Source organism: Ranitomeya imitator, chromosome 8 (genome assembly GCF_032444005.1).
Source record: "Ranitomeya imitator isolate aRanImi1 chromosome 8, aRanImi1.pri, whole genome shotgun sequence".
NCBI classification, from domain to species: Eukaryota; Metazoa; Chordata; class Amphibia; order Anura; family Dendrobatidae; genus Ranitomeya; species Ranitomeya imitator.
In genome coordinates this window covers 138,092,008-138,119,263 of record NC_091289.1, presented here as the reverse complement: position 1 = coordinate 138,119,263, position 27,256 = coordinate 138,092,008, and the positions used below count along the sequence as shown (strand labels likewise).

The 27,256-nt window shown below is 43.4% G+C and overlaps 1 protein-coding gene across 2 annotated transcripts in view; it reads left to right on the top strand.

The window, feature by feature from the left end:
- The window catches only part of LOC138647989 (putative ferric-chelate reductase 1), a 95,814-nt gene extending 83,411 nt beyond the window's left edge, over positions 1-12,403 (top strand). Inside the window, exons 11-16 of one of the 2 annotated variants that reach the window (XM_069737423.1) lie at positions 1,457-1,543; positions 3,189-3,286; positions 3,356-3,414; positions 3,536-3,670; positions 3,805-3,842; positions 11,867-12,403. In XM_069737423.1, coding sequence (XP_069593524.1) covers positions 1,457-1,543; positions 3,189-3,286; positions 3,356-3,414; positions 3,536-3,670; positions 3,805-3,842; positions 11,867-11,956 — 507 coding nt within the window. In that variant the 3' untranslated portion in view covers positions 11,957-12,403. Of the gene's footprint in view, positions 1-1,456; positions 1,544-3,188; positions 3,287-3,355; positions 3,415-3,535; positions 3,671-3,802; positions 3,843-11,866 lie in introns of both variants that reach the window. The other variant, XM_069737422.1, reaches the window with a different exon arrangement.
- The last annotated feature ends 14,853 nt before the right edge of the window (positions 12,404-27,256 follow it).

Here is a 27,256-nt window from a genome sequence, read left to right as displayed (position 1 = left end):
TATAAGATGGAAGAGATTATAACAAGAAGAAGCCAGGATAGAGGGACAATATCAGATTGGGGGCAAACACACATGTCTTTATGGCTGTTGGCATTTTTGCATAGATGAGTTTTTAGGTTCTTTTTGACCGTTCCAAATGTGGGAGGCATTGCCATCCAGAGGATAGTGAAGCCTGGGAGAAGTCTTGAAGGCGATTAAGTGAGGAACGTAGAAGAGCAGAGGTCACAAGGAGGTCTTGTGAAAACTGATTACTTGTGGAAAGGTACAGCCTTTTAAGTAATTTTTAGTAGTTTAACTGAGTTGTCCAACCTTAGGGTTCTAGTCTACAATCACTCTATGTGAATTGAAGACTTGTTAATCTTCACCCCACATTCTCCTTTGGCTAGCGCATGACTTCCTTGGTGTATGGTGTTACCTAAGCCGAACAGCTTGGCAATTTTGGAATAAGCGCAAAAGAGGGAGTAGAGTTCAGGATGAACTGGGAAAAAGATGACCGCTGGGTTGAGAAGCAATAGTGGAGCAGGAGAGGGGATCACTCTGACTTGTTTAAAGGTGTGGTCCCATGAACAAAGTACATTTTAACCAATAGATCTTTGAATAACATTAAATTTCCCAATTGGATGTCTTTTAAAAAATGCTCCTGTGCTGAGATCTTATAAATGTGCCCCTGCTGTGTACTGTGTAATGGCTGTGCCTGACCATGCAGGAACATGGTCCGATCATACCACAGCTCCTGGGAAAGGGAGGACGCAAGAGAGTATACAGAGAAAACCGCACGGGATCACAGCTGATTGTTTCTGTGAGGTAAAAATGTTCCTTTCCTGTTTATAAGATCATGTCTTACCTCACAGAAAGAATAAGCTGTGATCTCGTGTTGTAATGTACGTATAGTCTTTTGCTTCCTCTCTTGCCCAGGAGCCGTAGTAAGATCAGACCATGTCCCTGTACGGTCAGACACAGTCATTACACAGTACACAGCAGGGGAACATTTATAAGATTAGCTCAGCACAGGAACATTTTTTTAGTACATCCAATTGTGGAAATTATCATTATTCAAAGATCTATTGATTAAAATGTACTTTGTTCTTGGGACAACTCCTATAACTATTCAGTGATCATCAAAACTAATGCATCACAAGCCTGGTTACCAAGCCAATTAGCTTGGTTTATGATAGGCAGTTACACGCAGAGGAGGTAAATCTGTACTGCACCTGATGCAGGGAGCCCTGATACTGCTAGTCTGGGAATAGGCATTCCAGTGACTGGAAGAGCTTAAAGTCCGACCTGCTTCATTTATTTTCATTTATTTCAGACAGAGATTGTGAACAATAATTTAGAGTCTTCAGTACTTGCTGTTATTGATATCAAAGAATGACTGACTCCTGCTTAAATTACTGACATTGTCCCTTACTGACACTGTTTCTAATTGTACCATATTCCAAATGTTAAATTGCAGATTCACCTGGTTTTGATGGTTTTGACTGTGGCTGCAACAATAGTGTCATTTGTATTATCATTTGTGCAGGCTAAAGGATGGGCATACGTAAGTAGCAACAATATTTTGACTTTCCCCACAGCAAAAATTCACCATATGTATGTTATCTGTTAAAGACACAGCCTCGTTTAGGCTTCATGTAAAATTTTTCTTTTCCCTGCTGCTTCACGTGTCCTTTGATGATCTCTAATTCTTAATAACTGTCAACACACAAAAAGTGACCACTCAGCCAATCACTGACTGCACAAGTGACTAGCTTCAGGTAGTGATTGGCTGCAGCCTGCAGGTGGTCACAAGTCCCTGGGTTGGGATGTGATTGCTGCTGCTCAGAGTAGATACAATCAGGGGCAGGGTAGCTTTGGGATGAGATTGGAGAGGTAAGTATGACTTTTTAATGCAATTCTGCAACGCCAAGTGACTGCAGTGCAATAAAGGGCTGTATGCCTATTAGGTGAAGCCTTTACCAAGGGCTGCTTGTCTGATAATTTAGTAGTATACAGAAGCACTTATGGACATTATTCAAAAGGTATTACAATGCTCTGTAGTGCACTGCTGTTACTTAGCGTATTCAGTAAAACAGGTTCCCTGATAGATGAACTGTCAATTAAAGGGGTTGTTTAGTCTTAAACTACCAGTCTGCAGTCACTCTATGTGACTTCAGACTTGTGAATCCTCTCATTGCACGCTTTGTGGATTTTCTGATGCCAGGAGAAGAGGTGAGTACTAGTGTACCATAATACACCAACCAGACTAACAATTTATATGAAAGTGAAGTGCTTCTAATCAGTGCAGGAGTAGGAGAAATCAGACGCTGTGGTCTTCTGGCTCCTCTGTCGCGGTAAACTCGTGACACAACCTGTCCCAAACCTCCCTCTAACGCCCTATGTGGGTCCTTCCCCCACCCTGACGCTGTCACGTGGCTAGTCCCTGGCCGTCACCTTTACTAACTCTGGCTAGTGCACTGGCCGGTAAGGACGCTAGCCTTGCCACTGCAGGTAATATAACACAGGTATAGAGACAAACAAGGGACTGACAGAAAGAATACATTTTAGCTCAGAATCTGCTGCTAAGCTCCACAGCAGCAGAGTAAACGGCACCAGGTAAAGTCAAAGAACTCCACACTCCTAGCTGGTCTGCAGAGAAGTAACTCTATAACTGATGATCAGCTGATGGGTCATGTGACTATATTTAAAGGGAGGTGAGAGTGGTTACCAACTTATATCAGCTGACCAGCCTAAAAGAAGCCACCAGCAAGAGACTGACATTAACTCTTGCTGGACCAAAGGAAAAAAAACTACATTTAAATTGCAGGGGAGTCAGAGCTGCCAATAATCCCTTAATGATTTGTGACAGTGTCAGGCAAGTTCACAATGCTATTAACCTGCAGATTAACTCCATATCTGCAGGTTAATAGCATTTTTTCAGGTAACAGGTTCCCTTTAAGGTTTGTACTATAATACATGAATCAGTGCAAGATCAGTGATCCAAAGTACATCCAAATATATTAAACTAGTTTGTGTAGATGGAGTCAATAATGAGTACAAAATAAAGAATAGAACACAAATCTACAGCAAAAAGAACAACTACATCTACAACATGCAAACACACAGCAGTAGTGATTAAATAGATTTTTAATGTCTAGAACTGTGGTCGGCCTCTAATTTTTAATAATTTTCTTTCTTGCATGTCTCAGGATGTTGGCACCCATGCTATACTTGGGTGCATTGTGATGATCTTGGCCTTTTTTCAACCCCTAATTGCCTTTTTTCGACCGTCACCAGAGAACAGTCAGTAAGTTATCATCACTGGGAGTCTTTTTTTTTTTTTATGAATACTTAACAATCTTTCTTCTTTCATTAGGAGATACATTTTTAATTGGTCTCATGGTATCAATGCCTTGGTGATGAAGGTCTTGGCAGGTGTGTGTGACATCTTTTCGTACAGCAAAGAATTAAAGATGACCATTGAAATTTGGCTTAGTACCAATAAAAGGCTGTGAATCTGCCGGGCAACTTTATTAATATCACTCATCTCTTACAGTGGCAAACCTTTTCCTGGGCCTTCAGTTCATAGATCATAGACTTGGATGGATGGTAAAAGTCATGAGTGGCTTTTGTGGTTGGGAGGGTTTGATTATAATTTGCTTGGAGATCAATGCTGCCAAGGCAAAAAAAGGTAATAAAATTGCTTCCAACGTGTCTATTAATTTCTACTGTAACAATTAACATTTTTTACTACATATCCACAGGTCACATAGAGTTCCACTAACAATAATTTTGAAATATTTTTTCTCTTTTCTTTATCTATAGAAATGAAGGAATTAGCAGACCTGGAAAAAAACGTCTCGGTAATAAGTATGAATTATTTTAGTTATATTGCAATTTGATAACAGATCTGCTTTAGTAGAAGCGGTTATAATGTGGAGACAGGTCTGATCTCCCATTAGTTGAAATACACAAGCAATTAGAAAAAAATACAGCAAAATGTAGAAGTTTTTGTTTGACAGCTCCTACGGCTAATATTATTACGCCATTTGGGCTAATACAAGAAGAGTTTTGTCCCCTACTTGGAGGCAGTACTGATATATACATGACCTAGATTAGAAAAAAAATCTTGTATTTTCAAAGGCAATAACATTTTATTCAACATAATCACCTTTCAACTCTAAACATTTAACGCACGCTCGCGGCCAGCATTCATAGGAGATTGTAATTTCTGCTATACATAGCAGTGCTGAAGCCCTCCTATGTATAGCACAGGTGAATAGATGATCGCAGCTTCAAGTCTCCTAAGGGGAATATTAAATAAAGTAAAATAAAAAACAAGGTCAAATACATCCACCTTTTGCCCCATTGAAAGTAAAACAATAAAAAAATAAAATAAAACACTTTTTAGGTATCCCTGGGTTTAGAAATGTCTGATCTATCAATATATATATATATATATATATATATATAAATTCAATCTGTGTTGTCGTCATGTAATGTGGAACGTTGTGCCTGCTGCTAAATAAATTGTAAAATTCAAATACATGCACGGAATTGCCACACTAACACACTGAGCATCAAGGCAGAACTCTATTACGCCATAGGTCAGTGTTTACATAGGCATTTTCTGCCCCAGACCGGACCGCAGCGGGACCGCCCCTGGGTGAGTATAATATAACCTCTTTTTCTCATCTTTCAGGATACATCAGGGGCTTATCTACAGCATTCCAGAATGCTGATGGGCTTAGCTCATCGTCGATTTTGGGGGGTGACAGGTTCCCTTTAACCCCTTCATGACCCAGCCTATTTTGACCTTAAAGACCTTGCCGTTTTTTGCAATTCTGACCAGTGTCCCTTTATGAGGTAATAACTCAGGAACGCTTCAACGGATCCTAGCGGTTCTGAGATTGTTTTTTCGTGACATATTGGGCTTCATGTTAGTGGTAAATTTAGGTCAATAAATTCTGCGTTTATTTGTGATAAAAACGGAAATTTGGCGAAAATTTTGAAAATTTCGCAATTTTCACATTTTGAATTTTTATTCTGTTAAACCAGAGAGATATGTGACACAAAATAGTTAATAAATAACATTTCCCACATGTTTACTTTACATCAGCACAATTTTGGAAACAAAATTTTTTTTTGTTAGGAAGTTATAAGGGTTAAAATTTGACCAGCGATTTGTCATTTTTACAACGAAATTTACAAAACCATTTTTTTTAGGGACCACCTCACATTTGAAGTCAGTTTGAGGGGTCTATATGGCTGAAAATACCAAAAAGTGACACCATTCTAAAAACTGCACCCCTCAAGGTACTCAAAACCACATTCAAGAAGTTTATTAACCCTTCAGGTGTTTCACAGCAGCAGAAGCAACATGGAAGGAAAAAATGAACATTTAACTTTTTAGTCACAAAAATTATCTTTTAGCAACAATTTTTTTATTTTCCCAATGGTAAAAGGAGAAACTGAACCACGAAAGTTGTTGTCCAATTTGTCCTGAGTACGCTGATACCTCATATGTGGGGGTAAACCACTGTTTGGGCGCACGGCAGGGCTTGGAAGGGAAGGAGCGCCATTTGACTTTTTGAATCAAAAATTGGCTCCACTCTTTAGCGGACACCATGTCACGTTTGGAGAGCCCCCGTGTGCCTAAAAATTGGAGCTCCCCCACAAGTGACCCCATTTTGGAAACTAGACGCCCCAAGGAACTTATCTAGATGCATAGTGAGCACTTTGAACCCCCAGGTGCTTCACAAATTAATCCGTAAAAATGAAAAAGTACTTTTTTCACAAAAAAATTCTTTTAGCCTCAATTTTTTCATTTTCACATGGGCAACAGGATAAAATGGATCCTAAAATGTGTTGGGCAATTTCTCCTGAGTACACCAATACCTCACATGTGGGGGTAAACCACTGTTTGGGCACATGGTAAGGCTCGGAAGGGAAGAAGCGCCATTTGACTTTTTGAATGAAAAATTATTTCCATCGTTAGCGGACACCATGTCGCGTTTGGAGAGCTCCTGTGTGCCTAAACATTGGCGCTCCCCCACAAGTGACCCCATTTTGGAAACTAGACCCCCCAAGGAACTTATTTAGATGCCTAGTGAGCACTTTAAACCCTCAGGTGCTTCACAAATTGATCTGTAAAAATGAAAAAGTACTTTTTTTTCACAAAAAAATTCTTTGTTGGGCAATTTCTCCCGAGTACGTCGATACCTCATATGTGGGGGTAAACCACTGTTTGGGCACTCGGCAGGGCTCGGAAGGGAAGGCGCGCCATTTGACTTTTTGAATGGAAAATTAGCTCCAATTGTTAGCGGACACCATGTCGCGTTTGGAGAGCCCCTGTGTGCCTAAACATTGGAGCTCCCCCACAAGTGACCCCATTTTGGAAACTAGACCCCCCAAGGAACTTATCTAGATGCATATTGAGCACTTTAAACCCCCAGGTGCTTCACAGAAGTTTATAACGCAGAGCCATGAAAATAAAAAATAATTTTTCTTTCCTCAAAAATGATTTTTTAGCCTGGAATTTCCTATTTTGCCAAGGATAATAGGAGAAATTGGACCCCAAATATTGTTGTCCTGTTTGTCCTGAGTACGCAGATACCCAATATGTGGGGGTAAACCACTGTTTGGGCGCACGGCAGGGCTCGGAAGGGATGGCACGCCATTTGGCTTTTTAAATGGAAAATTAGCTCCAATCATTAGCGGACACCATGTCACGTTTGGAAAGCCCCTGTGTGCCTAAACATTGGAGATCCCCCAGAAATGACACCATTTTGGAAACTAGACCCCCAAAGGAACTAATCTAGATGTGTGGTGAGGACTTTGAACCCCCAAGTGCTTCACAGAAGTTTATAACGCAGAGCCATGAAAAAAAAAAAAAAATTATTTTCTCAAAAATGATCTTTTAGCCTGCAATTTTTTATTTTCCCAAGGGTAACAGGAGAAATTTGACCCCAAAAGTTGTTGTCCAGTTTCTCCTGAGTACGCTGATACCCCATATGTGGGGGTAAATCACTGTTTGGGCACATGCCGGGGCTCGGAAGTGAAGTAGTGACGTTTTGAAATGCAGACTTTGATGGAATGCTCTGTGGGCGTCACGTTGCGTTTGCAGAGCCCCTGATGTGGCTTAACAGTAGAAACCCCCCACAAGTGACCCCATTTTGGAAACTAGACCCCCAAAGGAACTTATCTAGATGTGTGGTGAGCACTTTGAACCCCCAAGTGCTTCATAGAAGTTTATAATGCAGAGCCGTGAAAATAATAAATACGTTTTCTTTCCTCAAAAATAATTATTTAGCCCAGAATTTTTTATTTTCCCAAGGGTTACAGAAGAAACTGGACCCCAAAAGTTGTTGTCCAGTTTCTCCTGAGTACGCTGATACCCCATATGTGGGGGTAAACCACTGTTTGGGCACATGCCGAGGCTCGGAAGTGAAGTAGTGACGTTTTGAAATGCAGACTTTGATGGAATGCTCTGTGGGCGTCACGTTGCGTTTGCAGAGCCCCTGATGTGGCTTACCAGTAGAAACCCCCCACAAGTGACCGCATTTTGGAAACTAGACCCCGAAAGGAACTTATCTAGATGTGTGGTGAGCACTTTGAACCCCCAAGCGCTTCATAGAAGTTTATAATGCAGAGTCGTGAAAATAATAAATACGTTTTCTTTCCTCAAAAATAATTATTTAGCCCAGAATTTTTTAATTTTCCCAAGGGTAACAGGAGAAATTTGACCCCAATATTTGTTGTCCAGTTTCTCCTGAGTACGGTGATACCCCATATGTGGGGGTAAACTACTGTTTGGGCACATGCCGGGGCTTGGAATTGAAGTAGTGACGTTTTGAAATGCAGACTTTGATGGAATGCTCTGCGGGCGTCACGTTGCGTTTGCAGAGCCCCTGATGTGCCTTAACAGTAGAAACCCCCCACAAGTGACCCCATTTTGGAAACTAGACCCCGAAAGGAACTTATCTAGATGTGTGGTGAGCACTTTGAACCCCCAAGCGCTTCATAGAAGTTTATAATGCAGAGTCGTGAAAATAATAAATACGTTTTCTTTCCTCAAAAATAATTATTTAGCCCAGAATTTTTTATTTTCCCAAGGGTTACAGGAGAAATTGGACCCCAAAAGTTGTTGTCCAGTTTCTCCTGAGTACGCTGATACCCCATGAGTAGGGGTAAACCACTGTTTGGGCACACGTCGGGGCTCAGAAGGGAAGTAGTGACTTTTGAAATGCAGACTTTGATGGAATGGTCTGCAGGTGTCACGTTGCGTTTGCAGAGCCCCTGGTGTGCCTAAACAGTAGAAACCCCCACAAGTGACCCCATTTTAGTAATTAGACCCCCCAAGGAACTTATCTAGATATGTGGTGAGCACTTTGAACCCCCAAGTGCTTCACAGACGTTTACAACGCAGAGCCGTGAAAATAAAAAATCATTTTTCTTTCCTCAAAAATTATGTTTTAGCAAGCATTTTTTTTGATTCACAAGGGTAACAGGAGAAATTGGACCCCAGTAATTGTTGCGCAGTTTGTCCTGAGTATGCTGGTACCCCATATGTGGGGGTAAACCACTGTTTGGGCACACGTCAGGGCTCGGAAGTGAGGGAGCACCATTTGACTTTTTGAATACGAGATTGGCTGGAATCAATGGTGGCGCCATGTTGCGTTTGGAGACCCCTGATGTGCCTAAACAGTGGAAACCCCTCAATTCTACCTCCAACACTAGCCCCAACACACCCCTAACCCTAATCCCAACTGTAGCCATAACCCTAAACACAACCCTAACCGCAACACACCCCTAACCACAACCCTAACCCCAACACACCCCTAACCATAACCACAACCCTAATTCCAACCCTAACCCTAAGGCTATGTGCCCACGTTGCGGATTCGTGTGAGATATTTTCGCACCATTTTTGAAAAATCCGCGGGTAAAAGGCACTGCGTTTTACCTGCGGATTTTCTGCGGATTTCCAGTGTTTTTTGTGCGGATTTCACCTGCGGATTCCTATTGAGGAACAGGTGTAAAACGCTGCGGAATCCGCACAAAGAATTGACATGCTGCGGAAAATACAACGCAGCGTTTCCGCGTGGTATTTTCTGCACCATGGGCACAGCGGATTTGGTTTCCATATGTTTACATGGTACTGTAAACCTGATGGAACACTGCTGCGAATCCGCAGCCAAATCCGCACCGTGTGCACATAGCCTAATTCTAAAGGTATGTGCACACGCTGAGGAAAACGCTGCGGATCCGCAGCAGTTTCCCATGAGTTTACAGTTCAATGTAAACCTACGGGAAACAAAAATCGCTGTGCCCATGCTGCGGAAAAACTGCACGGAAACGCAGCGGTTTACATTCCGCAGCATGTCACTTCTTTGTGCGGATTCCGCAGCGGTTTTACAACTGCTCAAATAGAAAATCGCAGTTGTAAAACCGCAGTGAAATGCGCAGAAAAACCGCGGTAAAGCCGCCATAAATCCGCAGTGGTTTAGCACTGCGGATTTATCAAATCCGCAGCGGAAAAATCCGCAGAGGACCAGAATACATGTGCACATACCGAAACCCTAACCCTAACCCTACCCCTACCCCTACCCCTAACCCTAACCCTACCCCTACCCCTACCCCTAGCCCTAACCCTAACCCTACCCCTAACCCTAACCCTAGCCCTAACCCTACCCCTAACCCTAACCCTACCCCTAACCCTACCCCTAACCCTACCCCTAACCCTAACTCTAACCCTATTCTAACATTAGTGGAAAAAAAAAATTTCTTTATTTTTTTATTGTCCCTACCTATGGGGGTGACAAAGGGGGGGGGTCATTTATTATTTTTTTTATTTTGATCACTGAGATAGATTATATCTCAGTGATCAAAATGCACTTTGGAACGAATCTGCCGGCCGGCAGATTCGGCGGGCGCACTGCGCATGCGCCCGCCATTTTGGAAGATGGCGGCGCCCAGGGAGAAGACGGACGGGACCCCGGCTGGATCGGTAAGTATGATGGGGTGGGGGGGGACCACGGGGGGGGGGATCGGAGCACGGGGGAGGGAATCGGAGTGTGGGAGGGGTGGAACGGAGCACGGGGGGCGTGGAACGGAGCACGGGGGGGCTGGAACGGAGCACGGGGGGGTGGAACGGAGCACCGGGGGGGGGTGGATCGGAGTGCAGGGGGGGTGATTGGAGCACGGGGGGGTGATTGGAGCACGGGGGGAGCGGACAAGAGCACGGGGGGAGCGGAGCACTGGACGGAGGGGAGCCGGAGCAGTGTACCGGCCAGATCGGAGGGCTGGGGGGGCGATCGGAGGGGTGGGGTGGGGGCACACTAGTATTTCCAGCCATGGCCGATGATATTTCAGCATCGGCCATGGCTGGATTGTAATATTTCACCCGTTATAATGGGTGAAATATTACAAATCGCTCTGATTGGCAGTTTCACTTTCAACAGCCAATCAGAGCGATCGTAGCCACGAGGGGGTGAAGCCACCCCCCCTGGGCTAAACTACCACTCCCCCTGTCCCTGCAGATCGGGTGAAATGGGAGTTAACCCTTTCACCCGATCTGCAGGGACGCGATCTTTCCATGACGCCGCATAGGCGTCATGGGTCGGAATGGCACCGACTTTCATGACGCCTACGTGGCGTCATGGGTCGGGAAGGGGTTAATATCAGCTCAAGCCGCAAAAATAAGCCATCACCCAGCTCCATATCCTGAAAAATGAATATGTTAAGGGTTTTGCAAAATGGCAACAAAAGCTAATTTTTTATTTTCATGCAAATTTCCATTTTTTTTTTTCTTTTTTTAGCATCTTAAATAAAAAAAAACAAACAAAACTGTATATGTTTGGTATTTGCATATTCTTACTCACCTGGAGAATCATATTGCCAGGTCAGTTTTACCATATAGTCAACATGGCAAATAAAAACCCCAAAAACAATTGTGGAATTGAGCTTTGTTTGCAAGTTCACCGCACTTGGTACTTGACAGAAAAATAAAAAAAAAAGTTATGGCTCTTGGAAGAGGGGGAGGAATAAACAAAAACGAAAAAATGGAAAATGGCCCAGGTGCGAAGGGGTTTAAGAGATTGTCTCCTACTTTAAAAGTTCATGCTAACTGACCCTGGTTGGGCAAGTATTTTAAAAAAAAAACCTCACCTCCCGGTCTAAGCATCAACACCCAGCAAAGAACATCACCTGACTGCGGGAGCCTTCACATTCCGTCTGGACGGAAGACACTGACTTTAATGGAATCTGAACGCTGCAGCCAATCGGTAGTTGGATATTGAAGGCAGGATATTGGCTAGGACACTGTACTGAGTGCAGAGATTTGGGAATGGTCCGGGATGTGAAAATAAACATGTCTTATTTTTGTTTACTATGTACTAACCCAACCAGGGCTGATAAACTTTAAGTAAGAAACATACCTTTTACCTATAAAATAGATGTATCATTTTTTTTTTCAAGCATAAGTAGAAGTGAGTGGCCATGTTAAATTGTAAAGATAAAAAAACAGCAGTTTTATGCCGTAAGACTTGGTACACTATAATATTGTGTCTTCATTAGATACAAATAGGAGGGTAAAAAAAATAAAAGAACAGCAAACGCTAAAGTATTTTAGAATTAACCAATCTGTCCATTTCATTAGCGTAATCTAGTTGAGTTGGTATCACAAATTATTAAAAAATTGCACATCGAATAGGCATTATACATGATTACATTTCCTCTGCTTCAGGGGGCTTCCATTTGATAGGGGACTGTCAATATCCACAATAAGCATGGAGTACATAACTTAGGGGAGGTGGGGTTCTGGAAAATAGCTATGTTTTAAGGGTTATTATTATCCTTTAATTTAAATTCTTGTTTTTTTTTTCAGGTGAAAGCAGAGGTTTACCTGCTCCTTATCTACCTATGTGGGAACCTAGCATTTCTGATTGCACTGCTTGTGGGAATTGTAAAATCATAGCAGAGAAAATCGGATGCAGCAAGTGTGCGTCTAGTACACATTTCACAACTGTTATATATTATGCCTTGAACGGCTTGAAGAGGAAGGAAAACCATGACACTTTTAAGGGTGGTGTCACCTTTCATTTTTTTTTTATCAATCATCCATGAATTATGTAGACTAAACTGTTCTATTTTTACCTTCAGCAAAAAAACTTCAGATAATGAATTCACAAAATGGAGAAGCAGAATACAACTTTCCATAAATGTCTCATAACTTTTTTGAAAACAATAAATACTGATTAAACATAACAGATCAAGAGGAACCCAAAATAAAACTGTCTGTATAGTTCTGCTCTACCATTATCTTCAACTAGATGGCAGCCCGATTCTAAAGAATCGGGAGTCTAGAATCCATATATACTTTATTTATTCAAATGTAAGAATAATACAATTAATAAATAATCGTAAGAAAGAACAAAAAATGGCTGCACTCACCAGCTCTTGACAATTCTTGTTATTTAAGGTACAGTTACACAGGATCCATGAACATGCTTATGAGGGGAGGGATGAAAGACATCAGACGACAACTTTGCGTGTTGTGGCAAATGCCACAACAACGGTTCTTTGCTTAAGAACAATGTCAGGTAGTAGGAAAATACCCAGTTAATAATAGGCAATAGTTCTTTGCAGGAATGCAGATATTAATAAATAGGCAGTTTATATTGCAGAGAAATTGCTGGGCAATAATGGACAATGTCCTTATGTGGCAAATAATAGAGCAATATACCCAATGTGGCAAAGAAGAGGTTAATAAACGGCAGTCTCTCAGTATAACAGTCAGTGAATAATAGGCAGCATATGGAGAAAACACCAAACAAAAGTTCAAAATTGGTGTGAAAATGTCACTGAACCACTTCACAACTATATATAGTTTTGGTAAATGGTATTATCATTTTTTTGACGAAATTCGGCAGGAGCTTGAAGAGCAACGTCACTGGGCCCGCCTCCACGCAGTAGAAACTAGCTGTGAGGTAAAAATTCAAAAATCACACCAAAATGGCGGGCGGAGTGTGTCACAGTACGGCACGTTTCTGATTGGTCGCTCGCAGCAGGTGGCAACCAATCAGACACTGGACACTGTTGACGTCACTTATCTCCGGACATTAGCTCCGGACATTATCTCCGGACATTATCTCCGGACAGGAAGTTGGCACAAATTACAGGAAGTAGTATTCTAGGCAATTATATATTAGATGTACCAAAAAAGGACAAACTCGGCTATTACGATAATATACGTAATGCAGTGGTTTAATGATGCGTTGGCAGATTATTTCCTACAAATAATGCTAATTGACTAAATAAAAACTAATCAATGCTCGTTTAAAGTGCACCTGTCAGCAGGGTTGCACACAGTAACCTACACAGTGTCAGGTCGGTGCTGTTAGGCCGGAGTCACACTACAGCGAGATACAGCCGAGTCTCGCAGGTTAAAACCAAGCTCTGGCACCGGCACTCCAGAGCGGAGCGTGCGGCTCCATGTATTGCTATGCGGCCGCACGCTCCGCTCAGGACCTACGAGACTCAGCCGTATCTCGCTGTAGTGTCATCCTGGCCTTATACTGATTAGAATGATACCTTGGTTGATGAAATCCATCTTTTGGTTGTTGTTTATTCTTTATTTTCAGTTTTGAGTTAATGATATGCTCGTGCCCCGGTGCAGTCTGTGGAGAGGGGGTGTTCATGTGGTGTTCTGATTAGGTATTCATATGTATGGCTTCTGACAGGTCACTGATCCCTCACTGACCAGCCCCCTAGTTTACATAATGAATATTATATATAGTAAAAAAAATAATAATCTTCAGTCGGCAGGTGGAGGCGCCTGCGCTGCAGAATGATCGCATGCGTAATGTGCAGTTAATTCTTTAATTTGCTTGTATAAATAAGTTGATTAAAAAAAGTGTCTCAAAATGGTGCTGATACTTGTGCGCAGGTGCCAGCGGCGCCTTCTTGTAGGAAGCATTTTTTGTTTTCTCTAGCAAGATGGCGCCTGCGCAGTAGCAGTAGAGAAAAGCGATGCAAAAATAATAATTTTTCTATAAAGTTGTTTTTATTGCGTGAAAGCTTCAAAACATAAAAAAATATATGACTGGGGTATCACTGTAATCGTACTGACCCAAAGAATAAAGCTTCCTTATTAATTTTACCACATGCAGAACGGTAAAAAAAATCCTGAATTGCTGTTTTTTGTTTATTCTATCTGTCAAAAATCAGGATAGAAAGCGATGAAAAAATGTCATGTGCTCAAAAATGGTACCCCCAAAAAAAAATATGGTCCGCAAAAATCAAGCCCTCACATGACTCTGTCGGCTGAAATATGCAAAAATTATAGCTGTCTAAATATGGGGATTCAAAAACTAGTTTTTGCAATAAAAAGTCTTTGCGTCTGTGACAGCAGCCAAACATAAAAACCCAATATAAATCTGATATCGCTGTAATCGCACTGACGCGAAGAATAAAGTCGTCAAATCACTTATAAAGCACAATGAACGGTGTAAATAATAAATCAAAACAATTCTTCACCTGCTGTTGATTTTTTTTATTCTGCCTCCCAAAGATCGCAGTAAGGCTTGGCTCACATTTATCCTGCACTCTGCATTGAGCACTTACACTGGGGTTTCCGTGTAAATCTCTGAAATACGTGATTCAGATGGAACTGCAGGCAAAAGTTTCCCTATAATGAGAAAGATGGAGGCACTGTGGACGCCGCCTGACCTATGATCTGAGGGTGTCTGTCCTTTTAGGAGAGTATAAAAGCATGGCCGACCACAGTTTTGTGCACTTCTGAAAAGAAAGACAACGCTGAACAGTAGCCAGACGGAGTCCACAGTAGCTCTACTATCTCATTATAGTGAATGGATGCCTCGGGGGTTTCATCTGTTACATCACTCGGAGATTTACCGTAGATGGAAATCCCAAAGTAAGTGTTCAGCGTAGAGCTCAAGACTGGTCACTACAACAGCATATTGCAATTTTCACTCACCAACATCCACTACTGCTTGTTTCTGTAAGACATCAATGGAGTCAAAATTGTCGCTACATCTGTAGATAAATACCCAAAGGGGTATAATTTCCAAAATGGGGTCACTTGAGGGAGAATTCTGCTTATCTAGCACTTAGGGGCTCTTAATATGGAGTCCGCAAACTAATTCTGTGGCTAAGCAGTACTGTGCATCCACATATAGGGTATTACTATATTCAGCGTAAATTGTGGGACACATTTTGGTGCAATTTTTACCTATTTACCAGTGTGAAAATGTTAAACTTGGGGCAATCTTGGTGGCAAAAATGTAAATTATTTTTTCTTCACTGCCCAGTGGTGTAAAATTCTGTGACATACCTATGGTGTCAATATAATTGCTGCACCCCTAGGTGAATTCATTGAGAGGTTTAGTTTGTAAAATAGGGTCACTTATGGGGGGATTCTGCTGTTCTCACACCTCCAGGGGCTCTGCCAATGTAACATGGCACCTTCACACCAGTCCAGCAAAATCTGCACTGTGATATGGTTTCCGAGCTTTGTACTGTGCCTCCAAAAGTAGTTTTCAACCACATATGGGGTATCGGTGAACTCATGAGAAATTGCACAACAAATTTTGCAGTCCATTTTATCCTGTTACCCGTGTCAAAATACTACATTTGAAGCTAAAAATGATTTTTCTAAAAACAAATCATTTTTTTCTATTTTCCCAGCTCTTGTTCTAACTTCTGTGAAGAACCAAAGTGCTCACCACACATCTAGATAAGTTCCCTGGGTGGTCTAGTTTCCAAAATGGTGTCACTTGTCAGGGATTTCCACTGTTTAGGCACATCAGGGGTTCTCTAAACACGACACGGCGTGCGCTAATTACGCCGGCAAATTTCAATTTCTAAAAGTGAATTGGTGGCCCTTCCATTCTGTGCCGTGTGCCCAAACAGTGTTTTTCTCCAACACATGGGGTATCGGCATGCTTAGGAGACATTGCACAACAAATTATATGGTCCATTTTCTTCTGTTACCCTTGCGAAAGTTAAAAAAAAAATTAGGTCTAAAGAAAAATTTCTGTGAAAGAAAGTTAAATGTTTATTTTTCCTTCCACATTCCATTAATTCCCGTAAAGCACCTGAAGGGTTAATAAACTTCTTGAATGTGGTTTTGAGCACCTTGGGGGGTGCAGTGTTTATAGTTATGTCACTTTTGGGTATTTTCTGTCATGTAGGCCCCTCAAAGTCACTTCAAATGTTAGGTGGTCCCTTAAAAAAATTTGTTGTTCAAATTTTGCTGGATAAATTAGAAATCGCTGGTCAACTTTTAATCCTTATAACGTCCTAACAAAAAAAAAATTATGGTTCAAAAATTGTGCCGATGTAAAGTAGACATGTGGGGAATGTTACTTTGTTTGACATGACTCTCTTTAACGGCATAAACATGAAAAGTTTCAAAATGGCAACATTTTCTACATCTTAACCAAATTTATTTTTTTTACATATAAATGTAAGTCATATCAAAGAAATTTTAGCACTATCATGAAGTACAACAAGTCACGAAAAAAATAGTCCAGAATCAGTGAGATCCATTGAAGCGTTCCAGAGTTAAGAACTTATGAATTGACAGTAGCCAGAATTGAAAAAATTGGCCTGGTCAAGAAGGTGAAAACATGCGTCAGGGTGAAAGGGTTATGCAAAATGTTTGTATTTGTCTTTTAATATGAACTTTACTCACCAGAAACTCCAGTTCTGTAAAGATTTTGACATAAAACCTAAAATAGAAACAAAATGGAAGGTGCCACCAGTTTTCTTGTATTTTGTTTTTTTGTGGAATTAAGCTTAAAATAGTAATTAAAATGTATTAATGCAATGTTTGCACTGTTTGCAAACATTTCTATATGAAAAATATTATATATTTTTCTACAAATATACATATTTACCACTAGGGGGAGCATTTTCCGTTTTAGACCTCAAGCAGCTATAGTAAGATTTAGCAGCTCTGCCCCAGGGATATTAGACCACCCAAAAGGGGAGGGAAATGGTGATGTCAGCAGTTACTGCTCCAACAGTAAGAATGAAGAGCAGCATCACAGGGCAGAGCCATTTTGTGTGTGACTGCCCTGTGACCTGCTATCACCAGCAGTTACTGCATCAGAGTGACAGCTAGTTTACAGAGGAGCAGAACACAGTGGGCTCAGCAGCATCTGGACCCAAGAAGAGTGAAGACATGTGGTGTGCATGGAGCAGCATTAGGAGCTGTCTGGGACTCATCCCTCAAGAAGATGAGAAGGAGCTCCAGCTCTGCAGTGAATAACCAGGCATTATGGAGGGAGGGGAGAGATGCATTGTATGGCTAAGGCCGGGGTCACACTAGACCATAATACGGACGAGTGCAATGCGATAAAAAAAATCACATAGCACTCGTCCCAATGTTAATCTATGAGGCAGCTCCCATCATCCGATATTTTCTCGGCTGTATTCAGGATCCGAGTGAAATCGCAGCATGCTGCGATTGTCAGCGTATCTCGGCCGAGAATCGCCAATGAAAGTCTATGGGGGTGAGAAAAAATAGCACAGCACACGGACCATCAGTGTGACGTGCAAGAAATTCTCAGGCATTGGGCAGGTGACAGGAAAGGCTCAGCCATTATTTGCTCATTTTGCAAGTGTTTGAGAAAATCTCACCATACGGATGCCATACGGATGTCACACGGATCATTGGATGCGAGAAAATCGCATCCTCGCACTGCACACGGATCACTGTTTTGGTAACATTTGTGCGATTCTCGTCCGTCAAAAACGGACCTTTTTTTATACGTTGTGTGTGTCCCCGGCCTAAGAGTGACTGATGGGAGAGAAAGAGACGTGAAGTATGATGAGTGAGACACATATGGAGTGTGACGGGGAGATACACATTGAGGCTGTGTGCACACGTTCAGGATTTTTCGCATTTTTTTGCGTTTGTTCGCTATAAAAATGCGATAAAAACAATTTAAAAATGCATCCCATCATTTATAATGCATTCCGCAATTTTTGTGCATATGTTGCGTTTTTTCTGGGGGAAAAACGCATCGCAGTAAAAAACGCAACATGTTCTGCGCATGTCGTGTCTCTCCGGCGGTGAGCCCACATCAAAGTCACGACATGTCGGCTGTTTTGTACAGCTGACATGTGCGCGCAATAGCGTCAGAATGGTAACCACAGAGGTCCTTGAGACCTCTATAGTTACTGATGCCGGCCTGCTGTGAGCGCCTCCCTGTGGTCGGCGCTCATAGCAAGCCTGTAATTCAGCTACGGAGCAGCAATCTGATGATCGCTGCTATGTAGCTGAGCCGATCGAGTTGTGCCAGCTTCTAGTTTCCCATGGAGGCTATTGAAGCATGGCAAATGTAAAAAAAAATGTTTTTAAAAATATGAAAAAAAAAAATAAAAAAAAAATTAAAGTTTAAATCACCCCCCTTTTGCCCCATCAAAAATAAAATAAAAAAAATCAAACCTACACATATTTAGTATCGCCGCGTTCAGAATCGCCCGATCTGTCAATAAAAAAAAACATGACTGACATGTGCCCGCAATAGCGGCGGGTGAAATCGCGATTCAACCGTTCCTCTGTATGTGTTTTCCGTCCGGCGGAAACAGCTGTTTTGACGGATCCTGCAAAAAACGGATGAAACGTGTGGCCATCCGGCGCTAATACAACTCAATGAGAAAATAACGGATCCGGCAAAAAAAAACCTGATCTGGCAGAAAAAAAAGGAACTTGTGGAAAAAACGTATCTGGCGGGAAAAAACGGATCCGGCGGAAAAAACTGATCTGGCAGAAAAAAAGGAACTTGTGGAAAAAAAACGGATCCGGCGGGAAAAAACGGATCCGGCGGAAAAAAACTGATCTGGCAGAAAAAAAGGAACTTGTGGAAAAAAAACGGATCCGGCGGAAAAAAATGGATCAGGCGGGAAAAATAGGATCCGATGGGAAAAAACTGATCTGGCAGAAAAAAAAGGAAATTGTGGAAAAAAACGATGAAGGCGGAAAAAAACGGATCAGGCGGGAAAAAACGGAACTGGCAGATAAAAAAAAGAACTTGTGGAAAAAAACGGATCCGGCGGAAAAAACTGATCTGGCAGAAAAAAAGGGAACTTGTGGAAAAAAAACGGATCCGGCGGGAAAAAAAAGGATCCGATGGAAAAAACTGATCTGACAGAAAAAAAAGGAAATTGATGAAAAAAACGGATCAGGCGGGAAAAAAAGGATCCGATGGAAAAAAAAACCTGACCTGGCAGAAAAAAAAAGGAACTTGTGGAAAAAAAACGGATCAGGCGGGAAAAAAAAGGATCCGATGGAAAAAAAAATGATCTGACAGAAAAAAAAGGAAATTGTGGAAAAAACGGATCAGGCGGGAAAAAATGGATCCGATGGAAAAAAAACCTGATCTGGCAGAAAAAAAAGGAAATTGTGGAAAAAAAACGCATCCGGCGGGAAAAAACGGATCCGGCAGGAAAAAAGTGGATACGGCGGGAATTAACGGATCCAGCAGGAAAAAATAAATCCGGCGGGAAAAACGGATCCGGCGGAAAAAAACGGATCCAGCGGGAAAAAATGGATCCGGTGGAAAAAAAGGATCTGGCGTAAAAAAACGGATTCTGCAAATGTGCTCGCAGGATGCGTTTTTTTCCCATAAACTTGTATTAGCGACGGATCGTGACGGATGGCCACACGTCGCGTGGTCGCGTCTGTCGTGCAACGGATCCGTCGTGTTTTGGCAGACCGTCGGCACAAAAAAACGTTCAAGTAAACTTTTTTTGTCCAGCGCGTCCGCCATTTTCTACCGCGCATGCGCTGCCAAAACTCCGCCCCCTCCTTCCAGACTTCAGAATGGGCAGTGGATGTGTTGAAAAACTGCATCCGCTGCCCACGTCGGGCACAAATTTCACAACGTGCGTCGGTACGTCGGCCCGACACATAGCGACGGACTCGTACAGACGCAAGTGTGAAAGAGGCCTTTATGAGGGTTGAATTAAAACAAAACAAAAAAAACGCGTGGGCGCCCGTGCAATTTTCTGTGCCAGAGGGGGAAAGCCGACGGCCAGGGGCCAATATCTGTAGCCTGCTATGAATATCAGCCTGCAGCTGTCTGCGTAGCCTTTACTGGCTATTAAAATAGGGGGACCCCAAAAAAAAAATGACGTGGGGTCCCCCTATATTTTATAGCCAGAAAGGCTACGCAGACAGCTGCAGGCTGATATTCATAGCCTAGAGAGGGGCCATGGATATTGCTATTGCTTGCTATTGTAAGGTGACATTAAGCCGGGTTAATAACGGAGAGGCGTCAATAAGACGCCTATCCGTTATTAATCCAATAGTAAGAAAGGGTTAAAAAAAAACACGCACACATTAGGAAAAAAGTATTTTAATATTCATTTCACCATACTTACCAAACTTCAGCGCCTGCAAAAAACGTAAAATAATAAACCGTATACTACCTGTCCGCCGTAGTCAAATTAATATCGAGTGTCCCACGACGATCTCCCCTATAGAACAGTGACATCGGGTGATGTCACTGCTCTATAGGACCCTCAGTGACACACTGACAGGAGACAATGGCTCCTACAGTTCATCACTGAGAGGTTACCTTAGGACAAGGTCTCACTTTATGGCAATTGCTGCCTGGGAAAATTTCTCATACAGCAATGGCATAAAGTGAGACTAGGGACTTTTTTTTTACAGCGGCGGAGGAATACAGTGGTGGAAGGGTACCTTCCTGCTGTCATTGTGTTCCTGGAGCCCCTAGAGAGCAGTCACATTATCTGATGCTGCTGCTCTCCACGGGAGATCGTCGTGGAACACTCGTGGATTTCTGCGGACAGGGAGTATATTGGTTGTTTGTTTTTTTCATATTTTTTTACAGATGACACTGGCTTCGGGGAACAAAATGACAAGTAATGGTGAGTATGAAATCTATGTTTAATGTACTGTATGTCTATAAGTATGTAATGTATTGTATGCAGCATGTATGTAGCATGTATGTTGCATGTATGTATGGAGTATATATGGAGTATGTATGGAGTATTTTTTTTTTTTTTTTCATTCAACACATTAGCCGGATGATGGGACTATTACTGTCCCATAATTGGCTAATGTGTCAATCATTGTCATTGTAGCAGGCATCGTCCAATGGGACTTGTAGTCCCATCGGACGATGCCTGCATACACGCATAGAGACCCCCCCCACGCCGCACAGACCCCCCCACGCCGCACAGAGACCCCCCACACCGCACAGAGACACCCCCCAAGCCGCAGAGACCCCCATGCCGCACAGACACCCCCACGCCGCAGAGGCCCCCCCTGCCGCAGAGACCCCCCACGCCACACAGACCCCCCACACCGCACAGAGACCCCCCCACGCCGCACAGAGACCCCCCACGCCGCACAGAGACCCCCCCATGCCGCACAGAGACCCCCCACGCCGCACAGAGACACCCCCACGCTGCAGAGACCCCCCCAAGCTGCAGAGACCCCCCACGCCGCAGAGACCCTCCTACGCCGCAGAGCCCCCCCCCACGCCGCACAGAGCCCCCCCCACGCCGCACAGAGACCCCCCCATGCCGCAGAGACCCCCCACGCCGCACAGAGACACCCCCACGCTGCAGAGACCCCCCAAGCTGCAGAGACCCCCCACGCCGCAGAGACCCTCCCACGCCGCAGAGCCCCCCCCCACGCCGCACAGAGCCCCCCCCCACGCCGCACAGAGACCCCCCCACGCCGCACAGAGACACCCCCACGCTGCACAGAGAGGGAGAGCGACACAGGGGGAGAGTGCAGTTTACCGGAGATCACTGGGATTGTGGGGAGGCGGAGACAGAGCAGAGGGAAGCACATAGGGCAGCGTGTGAGAGCAGAGGATGTGTGCCCAGAACCTGCAGTGCCTGGAGCACAGAGGAGCAGTCAGTGCTTCTGTCCTGCGATAGAGAGCAAGTGGAGCTTAACAGATAGCACTGGACTATAATAAAATGGCAGCTAGTCACACCTACAGCAGTGAGTTGTGCAGCCCACAGAGGCGTGCCCAGCTCAATGCTAATGCTGCTGCAATGTTACAGATAGGGTCCGAGCCGGTCTATTATCTCCTATGTCCATGGGGTGCCGTAATCTGACACTGATAGGGCCCTGCTACTGCTGCAAAACCAAGATGTCAGCCCCCAGTGCATTCTTTCTACTCTTATAACACACGGAATCTGTTTTACATGCATTCAAATCTGGGTTATAACAGCATGTTATGCTACATTACATTGATTAATTAATGATCTACAAACGTGGTACCTTCCCTTTAAGAAGGTGGACAAGAGAGAAGGTGGACAAGAGAGAAGACAAACACAGGTGATGCCTGAGTGACTGAAAGTGAACACAGCCATCTGCTGGTCAAAAGTAAAAGTAAAAAAAGAATTATACTCGTAGGAACTCCCAGAGTAGAAGTGCATGTTCCGGGGAAAGCGATTGAAGATTATGCCGAATCAGGTGACATTTGTGTCGAAGTTGCTGGGCCAAGAAGGCGGTAGTTGGTGCCAGAATCTGTGCCAGGCGGGTCATGTGGCTGCGAAGTGGGTCTACAGCCACCATCATCACAGAAGAGTCCAAAAGCAGTCATATGCTGGAGATGGAAAACAAAACAAAGGAGAAAAAAACGACCATATAGTCCAAAGTATCGTGGTGAAAAATCTAAATTAATTTATTAGATTACATATCATCAGGTAAAAATAGCAGAAAAAAACAACAATGTAGGTAACAGAATAAAAGTTAGAATAGAACTAGATACTAAAGTGCGAAATTGTCAAAAATCAATAGATACTTATAGTGATAGAAATAATACACAGAAAAGGTATAAAAATTGAGTGAATCAAGAGAATGTGTAAACCACAGAATGTGTATATAACACAAAATGTAAATATAAATAAATAGATAAAATGCTAGTGCAACATAACACCAATAGGTGTCACCATAAATCCATGGTTGCCTGAAATGTATGAATCATTTTTGAAATATCCGGGCACAAATATCGGTATTAAATAGGTGTACTGAGAAGGAGAGACCATATGGGTGTATAAGAAGTCAATCCAAAAGAGGAGTGTAACTTACAATGGTGATGCAGATCTCAGTCTCTTGGACGGCGTCCTCCCCAAAGCGCGTTTTGGCATGCTGCCTTCATCAGGGGGTGGCATCATCAGGATGGTGGGGAGTATAATTATAAATGCAAGAAAATGGAGAGGAGAGGTGGGTAACCATGAGCCAATCAAAGGAAGATTAGTGCCCCACACCATAACCTGGGCCAGTAGAAGTCTCTGACCAGAGCCGGACCAGGCTAGAGAGAAGATCCAGCTGTAGTGGAGGACCATTCCTGTGGGCCGTTACTTCCAGCGCAGACAGTGTACAGGGTATGGGCTGGGGCCATGCTTCAGGAAATTAAGACGGTCAGTGTGACGAGCCTACTGTTTACCAAGTGACGAGCATAGCTAGGACTTGAGGCCTGGCGGGAAATACCGGTGACCCACATTAGGGCCAGTATAATGATCAAAGAGAATACAACAGTGACGGGCCTAGTATAGAAAGTCATGTCTCTTAAGCTGAGACATAAAGGCATTAATAGTAATTTAACTGCTAGATAATAAGAACATTAAAGGGAACCTGTCACCTCAAATTGGCGGGATATTAAAATGAGTTTTTACCGGTCCAATGGGCGGCATTTCCTCTTCATTTATCCACCCCGTCCGTCCCTGTTTTCCGCAATATTTTAGTCAATTAGAGTACAGTACAGACCAAAAGTTTGGACACACCTTCTCATTTAAAGATTTTTCTGTATTTGTACATTCACACTGAAGGCATCAAAACTATGAATTAACACATGTGAATTTATATACTTAACAAACAAGTGTGAAACAACTGAAAATATGTCTGATATTCTAGGTTCTTCAAAATAGCTACCTCATCACTCTCCTTCTTGGTTAAATAGATTTTACACAGCCTGGAGGTGTGTTTGGGGGTCATTGTCCTGTTGAAAAATAAATGATGGTCCAACTAAACGCAAACCAGATGGAATAGCATGGCGCTGCAAGATGCTGTGGTAGCCATGCTGGTTCAGTATGCCTTCAACTTTGAATAAATCCCCAACAGTGTCACCAGCAAAGCACCCCCACACCATCACACCTCTTCCTCCATGCTTCACGGTGGGAACCAGGCACGCAGAGTCCATCCATTCAACTTTTCTGCATCGCACAAAGACACGGTGGTTGGAACCAAAGATCTCAAATTTGGACTCATCAGACCAAAGCACAGATTTCCACTGGTCTAATGTCCATTCCTTGTGTTCTTTAGCCCAAACAAGTCTCTTCTGCTTGTTGCCTGTCCTTAGCAGTGGTTTCCTAGCAGCTATTTTACCATGAAGGCCTGCTGCACAAAGTGTCCTCTTAACAGTTGTTGTAGAGATGAGTCTGCTGCTAGAACTCTGTGTGGCATTGACCTGGTCTCTAATCTGAGCTGCTGGTAACCTGCGATTTCTGAGGCTGCTGACTCGGATAAACTTATCCTCAGAAGCAGAGGTGACTCTTGGTCTTCCTTTCCTGGGGCGGTCCTCATGTGAGCCAGTTTCTTTGTAGCGCTTGATGGTTTTTGCCACTGCACTTGGGGACACTTTCAAAGTTTTCCCAATTTTTCAGACAGAAGAGCCTAGAATATCTATATATATAATTGTCTAAGGGTTTTTCCGTCTGTCTGTCTGTCTGTCTGTCTGACCTGGAAATCCCGCGTCTCTGATTGGTCGAGGCCGCCAGGCCTCAACCAATCAGAGATGGGCACAATATCAACGTAGAAATCCCACACCTCTGATTGGTCGAGGCCGCCAGGCCTCAACCAATCAGCGACGGGCACAGCGACGATGATGTCATAATGGTTGCCATGGCGACAATGATGTCATGAAGGTTGCCTCAACCAATCAGCGACGGGCACAGCGACGATTATGTCATAATGGTTGCCATGGCGACGATGATGTCATAAAGGTTGCCTCGACCAATCAGCAACGGGCACAGCGACGATGATGTCATAATGGTTGCCATGGCGACGATGATGTCACAAAGGTTGCCTCGACCAATCAGTGACGGGCACATGCGGGGACATGCATATTCTAGAATACCCGATGCGTTAGACTAGAATACCCGATGCCAGGCCTCGACCAATTAGCGACGGGCACAGTATCGACGTAGAAACCCGCGTCTCTGATTGGTCGAGGCCGCCAGCGACGGGCACAGTATCGACGTAGATGTCATAATGGTTGCCATGGCAACGATGATGTCATAAAGGTTGCCTCGACCAATCAGCGACGGGCACAGTCTGCTGCGAATTCTGGAATCATCATTGTCCATATACTACGGGGACATGCATATTCTAGAATACCCGATGCGTTAGAATCGGGCCACAATCTAGTAAGACATAATTTCAGTTGTTTCACACTTTTTTGTTAAGTATATAATTCCACATGTGTTAATTCATAGTTTTGATGCCGTCAGTGTGAATGTACAATTTTCATAGTCATGAAAATACAGAAAAATCTTTAAATGAGGTGTGTCCAAACTTTTGGTCTGTACTGTATGTGTGTGATGTAATAATGATTGGTCCACAAACATGAATTGGCTTTTGTCAATTTTTTTTACTAACATCAACAGCCTTTTTTCGTAAACTTGTCACCATATTTTAGTCATATGGTTTTTTTGGCTTTTTTTTTTGTTTTTTTTTAAACAAGTAACCACAACAAAGTGCAAATACTGGCCAAACAAATACAAAACATGGTAGGCGGCTCACAAAAATAAAGAATATAAACAAACAAACAAAAAACATTACAGATCCCTGTAAGTTGGCGGGGGAGATGGCGGCAGCTCAGGGTCCTGTTCAGGGGGCCTTTGTTGGGCCAATTGTCCTTCACCCTGGGAGGATGCTGTGGCTTGTGTCGCAGAATACTGGCCTTGTCCATATTGGCCAGTTGTGTGTTGTCCATAAGCTAATTGGCTCTGGCCCTCATGCTGACGGACATATTGGCTCGCATCATACCCAACCCCAAAATGGCCATGTTGTCCAAACCCAGGTTGCGACCAGCCTACATCACTGGTTCTGTAAAAGTGGCCATATTGGGAATGTGGGTTGTAGGCTGCCATTTGAAACAGTGCTGGCCTTTGTAGATTTTGGGGTGGGAGGGGTTGAGGTGTAGGCATACGTGGAGTAGGTGCTGCAAATCCTGGTTGATCCTGCACCTGTTGAGTGAATTGAAGGCGCAAGAGGTTGGTTTGGGAAAGCTGCCTTCGCTCCAGATATTCAAACACCTCATAGGGGTTATTTGGAGGGGTGCTTAAATCAATCAGGATTTGCATACACCCTCTCACACGTAGCCTCACCTCACGGGGAAGGGGTCTAAGGTAATGGGCAAGGCTGCGGGCAAAGGCCTCCTCTCCATCATCCGTGGCTGCCCTGGCCAAATAATTGAGGACCCTAGCGTCCACATCACTCCTTGTGGCTTGCAGCTCTCTCCTTCGGCGGCTTCTACGTAAAGGCCCAGCTGCCTGTGGGGACGACACCAGTGGGCCTGTAGGGCTGCTGCTCTGGCCATGTTCCTCATGCCTTCCCTGATCATATGCTGCTGAGGGTGGTGGTGCTGCATCTTCCTCACTTGCTGCTGCCTGCAGTGATGATGAAGCTGATGGCTCTTCAAGGATGGATGTGGAATATTCCAAAGATGGGCCTGCCACCTCTTCATCCAGACTTACGGGATTTATCACAGCCTCCGATTCAGACCCAGTCTCCCTCTCTGTGACGTTGGACTGTGTTCTGTTATCAAACAAAAAATAAAAGAAAAATGAATTAAAAGGTTATTTAGTTGTGGCCATTCTTTTATTACACATCTGTGAGCTATAATCACAATAATTACCTACACACAACCTCAGATCAGCACAAGATCTCCTTCTGTACTCCCCTCTTATCACCTATTCCCACAATGGTAGGCAAGATTTATCTCATGTATCACCCCTACTGTGAAAACCACAATCACAATACATCATACTGTCGCATATCATTGAAAGCTACACAAACAGCATGAAGACCCACCTCTTCAAACAATCAGATAACCTGCAGTAACCACCCATAGAAAAAACCACTGCATGAACATCTCTAAGGCTACGTTCACATTGGCGTTCCGCCAATGTGCGTCGCTGTTGCGCCGGCGACGCAGCGGCGACACAGCGGCGACGCACCCCTATGTTTAACATA